Here is a 9,020-nt window from a genome sequence, read left to right on the forward strand (position 1 = left end):
GTAACGGTGTTTAACTAAATATTTGTGTGACTATAAATTATATCATGAATTTGAAAACATGGTAACACTAATGTAGGTCAGTAGATGCTTAATTGATGATCAAGAACTAAATGACATGCTCTTTTGTATGATGTACTCCATCTGTCTCAATTTTTGTCATGGTACTCGACATGAGATTATTTATATAAATTAAAGATTTTTTTAAAAAAAATTATAATCTAAAACAAGTCATAAACTCTTGTATGACTATAAATTATGTAGGACGGTAAATGCTTTATTCATGATCAAGAAGTAAAATGACATGCTCTTTATGTTGAAAAGCTAAGATTTTTTTAATTACTATTAACGAAATGAAGTTAGTTTTGTAACGAACATGACAATTGAATGCATTATAATAGAAATCAAACCCGTGACCAATTTTGACCTCACATGTTTGTTATCTGTAGAATTGGTGACACGAGCTCATGATATGAAGTTAAGTATTGTGGTGGACCATTATATTGACCTCTGATGATGTTTTTGTAAACTATCAACGTGGCTACAAAAACAAATTGATTTGTGTTTTGAGCATCGAATAGCTTTAACCGTATTGCAAGTAACTCGAAAATGAAAGCAGAATCCTCCTGTTTTTTTTTTTATTTTAGTTTTCTTTTGGATGAAATCCCCACGAAGTAACTCATTACTAATTTTTCAGTGTCAGGTTAAATTCTTTAAATGGACGTAAATCAATTGGGGAGGGGGGGGCATGGTGTGGCTACTAATCTACTATCCTCTTGGGTGGTACGTAGTAAAAAAATATTGTTTTGTTTTGTTTTGTTTTTGTAGCCATTAGAAGTTTTTCATCTCTTGGTCCCATTGCTATCATCCTGCATGTGTTTTTTTCCAGTACTGGGCCAACTCCTAACAATTTAGTCTGATATTGCATTATTTTGTGGGCTGTCATCATAGTTCAATGGCCTTGTCCACAATTTAGAATTTATGAAGAAATTACAAACTCTAACTATCTATCTAACTGTACTAATGGTGGTCGATCTCACTGACGCTTTGCTTCACCACGCCCAAGATGGAGGCTAAATGAGACGTAATATTTTTTTTTTTGTATTAACATGGTAAAAATACCAATTCAATAGTTTTACAAGCTTAGTATAGTACAATGAGTTCAGATTTACTCAATACAAAGTAACAAAATCCTACTAATCAAACAAAGTTGACTTCTGCAAGTGGAAAGGGTATCATCAGCACACACACAATGTCCTATCAATCCTCCCACTTGAGTACCCAAAAGAGAATCATCAACAAATTCATCAAGACAATATAGTGCTAGTCTTCTTGGATTTCCTGCTTGCATAAATCTTACCATATAAACTCTTGGTTCTAATGGATAACAAAATATCCAAGCCGAACCCAACGATGCAAGCTATAGCCATAACTATGAATACAAGCCTGTAGCAGTGAGCACCTACACAAGTGTTACCACCATCAGCTGTTGTTGTAGCCTGAGCATCATATAACAGACCCGCAAGCAAACCAGAGAAGAGAAATGAGCCGAGTGGAAGGTTGAGAATTAGGACATTATAAATGAGACCGTAATATTTGAGACCAAAGAGTTCAGAAGCAGCTGGAACAGAAATGGCAAGACGAACTCCATAGCAAATTCCAACGACAATAGAGCCAATGTAGAGTGATCCTGGCATAGCCATTGCTAAACAGATGTATCCAACAGCCATCAGAATCTGTGAAGCCGCATTCCATATTGGCCTTGGCACTGCAGCTTTCCTGCAAATAAGGAAATTAACATCAGTATTAGTGGCGTGCACAGAATTTTATTGCAAGCGTGTGAGCCCTATTGTCAAAACTAGCTTGGATTTGAGGTTGTAAGATTTACTCTCTCTCTCTCTCCAAATTGGTGTTAACATTGCATTACTTTTGGTACAAAATTGCCCTTAACGCTAACGATTAGCTCAAATTAACCTTATTAGCCAAGTATCAAAATAATAACCTCCCCTCTAGGGGTGGAACTAGCAAGGGCCTGAGGTTCATCCGAACCTTCTTCAATGGATAATTTTTATATGTATAAAGTAGATGTTGAACCCCTTTGACTAATATTTGGAACATCCTAAATGAAAATCCAAGCTCCGTCATGCTAAAGGTTGCTCTAGCTTGGATGTAAGAAGGCTCATGTTGTCCCAAAACTATTTGAATGAGACAAATATATTCTAGTAAAATTCTTGATGCTATAAAAATATGGTTCTAAAATTCTGCAATTCACCGTCCAAGTTGGAGAATCTAGACAATCTTTTTCCGACTAAAGAAAGATTTTCTTAAAAGCAATCTCTATTGGTCAGAAATTGAAGTGAAGGAAATAAAAGACAAGCACGGTCCACAACTTTTCGCAAGTTTTAATGCCGTGAAGACTAAAATATGGTATAGCTTGGAAGTTTCCCAAGAGAAGCTTATTGCTAATAAATACTATGAAAGGGAATATATTCTATTTTCTAATCTTTCTTAGATCTTGTTGAAAATGTTGTTTATAGATAATCCATAACTTACATAAGCAAGTACTTCATAAAGGGTATTGGACTTTTTTCGCAGAAAAACACATGAAAGTCGGACAATTTATCTCCCACCAATTTACCCCCATCAAAAAAGAAAAGTCCTCGTCGGCTTAATTTACCCACCAATTTATGCCACCTTCGTTCAGCTTTTTTTACTTTACACGAAATTTAAAAAAATAAAAAAGATTTATGAATCCTGTAATTTTAAATTAATGATGTCTTTATTAGTGTAGTTTTAAATGTAGAAAGTTGAATGTAAAGAATGTCTAACAAATACCACTATTTTTGGTTTTGGATCTTCCAAATTATTCCCGCAGGAGATCTTGACCCATTTATTTTCTGATCCTTCGAGAAAAAGATTCACTCTCTTCATAAAAAATAGGAGGCAGAATATTTTGATTTTCTATCATAGATTTATTGGTGAAAAAATTAAATGGATCCAAGTAGAGTTTTCTCGAACGTTAAAAATGAAAAGAGTCATTCTTTTTTAAAGGAACTAAAAGAAAAACAAATCAATCAAATTGAAACAAATGGAGTAACTACTACCCGTTTAATAAAAAGAAGTAATCTTTTACAAATAGCTAGACGAATCTACGGTTTACTTTTCTTAGCTAATATATACAAATTATAGATATGAATTATGATAGACCTATATTATATATTAAGTATACATATACTCTATTATATATATCTATAGACTATTTTTAAGTTAAAGCAATTTAGCTTAGAAGGGAAAAGAGAAACGGAAGTTCAATCAAATGCCATAAGTTGATTCAATTTCTTCCAACCAAACAAAAAATTCTAAGTTTAAATAAGTTGCTTTTGAGGAAATACTCCCTTCCTTTTGTTTCTATAGTTACATAAATACTATGGAAAGGGAATCCTCAACAAAACTACCTTCAAGTACACCTAAACTTGAGATTTCCATAATCAGCCAATTAGCCAAATGCTTTGAATTGAAAATGAAGTACGATTAATTTAACGCAACGTGCTAAAATAGGGCTATTTTGGCTTTAAAATACCAAAACTACGTTAGTCCAAACAGGCTCAAAATCAAGCTAAAAAGTAGAAAAGATGTACGTAACTAGCAACAAAAACAAAAGTAGATAATATATATATACTCTAGTAAGCAAGCAGTTTAATTAATTATAGTAATGGTAAACTTACTTGATGAAGTATTCGGAGACGGAGCCGGAAATAATGCGACCGAAAAATCCCCAAATGCTGGTGAGGGAGACGAAAATGGAAACATCAACATATCCCAGAGCTAATCCCATTTGCCCCAAATTGTTCATAACAGTCAAACCTGTTCCAACTCCACAAAGAAATGATACAAACAAGATCCAGAAATCCAGAGTCCTTATTGCCTCGAAAATTGTGTGATCTTCTCCAATAACAGGTGGCCGTTTCTCCACTACAGCTGGCACCGTATTTTCCTCCACTACAACAACCTCCTTTTTCTCAACTTCTTCTCTAACCGTTTCTTCAACGCCCAGTAATGGCTCTGCAATATTGTTATTCCCTTCAACGTCTAAGTTCTCTGAATTTTCGCGGATAAAATTTTTCACCATAAGGTGAATCGGAATGAACAAAGGCGATGCTATAAGTACCAGAAGTATTGCAGCAAAAAATTGTGAAAAAACTTTGCCATGAGTTCCGGAAATGTCAAATACTAACAAATATACCGCTATAATGACGGCAATTATGTTAATGACGCCGAAGTATTTGACCTCTTCCTTTTCTTCTGCGGAAGTTGAGGAAGGTGGAATTTCACGGAGAAAGAGAATCGCCGTGAGACAAACGGTAAAAGGAACTACGGCAAGTATGAGTAAGAAAGTAGCAGGATCGCTGGAAAATAACGCCGAACAAATATCAGTGAATATTGCCGTACTCAATCCAACATATCCTTTCAAAATTCCGGTTACAGGTCCCCTGTTTTTCCTGAAATTCCTTATACAGGTAACTAAAACGGCGGTGTTCATCCATGTAGTACTGTTACCTCCCATGCATAAAAATATACACATGACCCAGTAAGGAAGAGGTTTAATTGTACCACTAACGACAAGCCATTGAACACCGTAACCAATGAAACCTTCAATTCCTCCAATGAGAAGAATAATCGGAGTTGATAGACGGTCGGAGGCAAGTCCGGCGAGTATTCCAAACGCTTTTCCGACATCCTTAGCGACTGAGAGATTGTTTAATTGGAGCTGAGTAAGTGCCATTAGAGACTTTAAAGCGTCCGAATAGTTAGAGAAAGTGTAATTGTTGCCGGAAATTGCTTGTACCCAAACGGCAGCAACGAAGCCGAGCCATTTTCCGACCGGCGAATTGTAACTGAATACAAAAGTCATCAGAGTTTAAAGGAACTGAGAATTAAGATATTTAGGGAAACACAGATTTTTGGTTCAAATTTTCTGATTCAAAGAAGCAAAAGAATTGGTTATTATATAGAGAATTAATAGACTTTTATTTTATTTTGATTAAAATTTGTTGCTGTCAAGTTGCACACTGTTGTTTCTACGAAGACACATACATATCTCCCATCGCTTTTGCAATTAGAAAAATAAAAAATATTTTTTTCTGTAATTTTTTATTTTTTTTATTTTTACGTTTGAGGTAAAAGAATTGCTTGAAGAAGATTACGTATTGCATTTTGTTACAGGGTTGGTAGATCATAAATTCATAATACATACAAGTTCAATGATAGCATCAATCATTTGGGGTGAAATTATAGATGCCACATCCACGAATAAATATTTGCGTCTATTGTAAATTTATATCAAACTACTTATAATATAATATGATACAATACGTGATATCAGGGAAGGCTCTGCCTTATAAAAATTAAGGCATATGCCGTAGGCCCCCAATTTTGGAAGACCTCAAATTTTTACCAAGAATAAATTATGTGTTATTTTTTTATTAAAAAAAATAATTATTTATAGTAAAAAGTATATAGTATATATTTTTTATTACATTTCTTTGCTAACATTCACATTATTTATTTTTTTAAAACTCATATTTGCTTAAAGTTTATCAACTTATTACTTATAGAATTGTGTTATCAATTTATATAATGATTGCTTCAATAAAATCTAATATTTTTCAATGTTGAATTGATAAAATCTTACCTAAAACTAATAATTATAAATAAAAAGAAGTACTCGAAAAAATCATCTATAAAAAATTAAGTAATAATTTGCATCTAAATAGTTAGAAAAATAAATTTTAAAATAAATATGTATGAAATTTTTTAGGCATCAATTGAAATTTCACTTTAGGCCCCCAATTACTTTGAGCCGCCCCTGCGTGATATATTTATAAAACATTCGAAGAAAGTGTAGTAAGGTCATGCAATATGTGTTTTGATACATATATTTTCCAACGTAACACACCCAAAAAGAAATGAGCATCTTCTCATCACTTTTTTCTTACACACGTTTGTTTAAGTGATTGTTACATATTATTTTATAATCTATAGTAATATATGTATATTTTTAACTAGTAATATAATATTATACAACAGGTAACAATCATCCAAACAAGATTTCCTCATTGTTCGCTATCTCATTTGATTAATTTGAATTTGTGATGAAATTATTAAAGTATCAGAATGGAGGACTTTCGTAAGATAGTTATCGTTGATGTGACAATGACGATGAATCACCTTGTGTAAGGGCCGTGTTGTCATTGATTTCACTTTTCAGGACCAATATATCTTGAGTATCAATTAAAATATCCTTCACTTTCATTTCGATTTTTAGTGAAAATGAATATTAGAAATTTAATACTGTATTGAATATGTTGTAAATGAATAGAAAAACCATATATATAACAATGAAAACTTTAATGGAACTCCATCTTTCAAACAATATTTGTCCATTATTGATTTTGCACACTTTTTAAGAGTATAAATATAAATGTAATTTTACTACTTCTTCCGTCCAACAATAGTTGTCCAACAATACTTGTCCAATTTAGAATTTAGAAAATAAGAGATAATTTACCTTTTGTGTCTATTTTTTTACCTTTTCTATTCAATATTATTTATCATCTAACACATTTTTCAAAGCATTAAATTTAATAAAGTTAAAGGATAATATAGTAATATTACCCCTATATTTATTGTTTCTTAAGGGGTGTGTTAAGTCAATAATGAACAACTACTGTTGGACAGATGGAGTATATCACCATTTGAATATAATAAATACAATTTTTGAAAACTGTAATAAGGAAATGACTATAATTAATAATAAGGTTAAATTAGGAACTAAGTGCAAAATTATCCATTGATTTCATAAAGTAGACAAATATTATTGAATATTTAAAAATAATATAGTCGACAACTATTATCGGAGAGAGTATTAAATATGAGACTTGTAATACCAACAAATAACAATACATGTGCATCCTCCCCCCTTTGATTTTGACTTTTATTCTCACTATATACTACTCCTATTTCCCATAGATTAATTAGGCCTTAATCCTAATAATTAATTACTCTAACATGAAAATAAGGTCATAGATGCCTAATGTACGTGAGGTAGCTGGGTGAAAATTATTTTTACCCTTCAACTTTAGCTTAAAAATCCGCTTAACCTTGAAAAATAATCATTCTCCTCTTATCAAACAATTTTTTGTATAAATTGAATTGATTAATAAAAATAAGAGATGGAGTTTAAATTGGCTTAGAATTTACTTGAAATGGTTTATTGTCAACTTGTACGGCATGTCCTACCTCTTAATTACAATAACTTTATTTCATTCACAATATTTCTTTGTCCAAACAGTGGCACGTAACTTCACATTAAACTGTTTTGACTTTTGAATTGTGCACAATGAAATAGTGACACATAAAAGTAAAGCGTCAATGTAATAATTATGGATTCAAAATGTAACTTTCAGGTTCAAAAGATCTAGTAGCGTTTACATAGACTTTGTATATATATAGAAATTCATAAGTTTTAAACTTTAGATTAACATATTTGGTGGTGGATGTCGACTAAAAAGTCAAAAATTGTATCAAATTCCAATTGAAAATCATCAAAATTTTGTTGGAGATAAGTTTTCCTTTTAAAGAGGTAGGTACAATTTGAAGAAGTAGCTACGAAAATAATTTATTTTTCTCATTCCCAAGTAATTGCATGAAGCATGTCGTGAGAACTTATTTTTCTTTCCACGATCGTGTATTGTCACATTTAGGCATCGTGTATTGTTGAAAAATAAACAGCATGGATTAGTATTTAATTCTATGAAAAACTTAAACAAACAAATAAACAAAAATAGTTGGTTTATTTATTCGACTATTATTTCGTTCAGTCAAAGACTTGTAATATCCCTATTATTATTACTAAGTGAAAAAGACGACAAATTAAAATGTCTTGAGGAATATTCTATATAATATACTACAAAGTTATATAACATAAAAAGTATAGAATTTATTAACAATAGAGAAATTAGTGAAAGAAATTTATATATAACATGATATGTTGCTATTCGTTACATTTTAGCTACTCTTCTTATGTAACATTTTTTTTCAATTTACGTGAATATGCAGTTAAATATATTTTTATATTATAATTATATTTTTTAAAGAATATTTTGAATTTATTAGCTATGTTAACTTGTACTGGTATTTTTTGCATGGTAAAAAATTAGTGTTTTGACACTTGCACTCCATACACCTTCACATAAATTGAAAAACTGAGAAAATATATTTTAATTTGACTTAACACAAGCTTTAGAATATAGAGAAATAAGTTTAAACAGTTTAATTTTAAATTAAAAATATGTATAATATATATAAAAAAAAATATAATAGTGATCTTATACGATCATTTGAATAAAATGAAAAAAAATAATCAAGAAACATGAATTAAAATACAAAAGTATATTTGGTGTGCAAGTTGTTAATAAAGTAAGTTATTGATAAGTTTTTTTGTTTGCCAGAAATCAAATCAACAAAATAAGTAAATTTGGTACACAAGTTGTTGATAAGCTATGTGTGTTTAATAAGACATCTGCCTTATAAGTTAAAACTTATACGGCATGGCACCTTTTTTGCCATGCCCAAATTCACCAACCGACAGCTAAACTATACTCATGTGCTCCTTAGTTTAAAATAAAAAATAAACCATCAAAGAAACAAATTTAATCACGATTCTTTATGAATTACAAATATAACTATGCACTCTATACTATATAATAATTACTCCGTAGATATCAAAATTTTATTGATAGTGACATACACTCTTGCTAGAAATTTGAATTTCGAAAAATATATACATTCTAGAAGCGGGGAATAATTAATTCGATTTTGATAGAGTATTTTCTGTTCTGGAAAAATTTAGTAGGTGTTTGGCCATGCGATACCATATCATGATATGAAATCGTGAGATGGAATCAACATTTGGACATGTAATTTCATGCTGATTCCATCTCACGATTTCATATCATGATATG

At 31.0% G+C, this 9,020-nt stretch overlaps 1 protein-coding gene across 1 annotated transcript; it reads right to left on the minus strand.

Annotated features, from left to right (window-relative positions):
• Positions 1–1,076: 1,076 nt before the first annotated feature.
• LOC102592169 (protein NUCLEAR FUSION DEFECTIVE 4-like) lies at positions 1,077–5,003 on the minus strand. The gene is made up of 2 exons (XM_006359614.2): positions 3,723–5,003; positions 1,077–1,776 (listed from the first exon to the last, which is right to left on the minus strand). Exons 1-2 carry the CDS (start codon positions 4,907–4,909, stop codon positions 1,305–1,307), a joined length of 1,659 nt encoding a protein of 552 aa, XP_006359676.1. The 5' UTR covers positions 4,910–5,003; the 3' UTR covers positions 1,077–1,304.
• Positions 5,004–9,020: the final 4,017 nt, after the last annotated feature.

This window comes from Solanum tuberosum, unplaced genomic scaffold, assembly GCF_000226075.1.
Source record: "Solanum tuberosum cultivar DM 1-3 516 R44 unplaced genomic scaffold, SolTub_3.0 scf00290, whole genome shotgun sequence".
NCBI classification, from domain to species: Eukaryota; Viridiplantae; Streptophyta; class Magnoliopsida; order Solanales; family Solanaceae; genus Solanum; species Solanum tuberosum.

What these genes read in the sequence shown, in the direction of transcription:
- LOC102592169 (XM_006359614.2), bottom strand. Translation starts at nt 4,909, where the DNA reads ATGACTTTTGTATTCAGTTACAATTCGCCGGTCGGAAAATGGCTCGGC. An exon ending in GTCTCCGAATACTTCATCAA is followed by an intron (nt 1,777 to 3,722) that starts GTAAGTTTACCA and finishes CCTTATTTGCAG; the next exon opens with GAAAGCTGCAGTGCCAAGGC.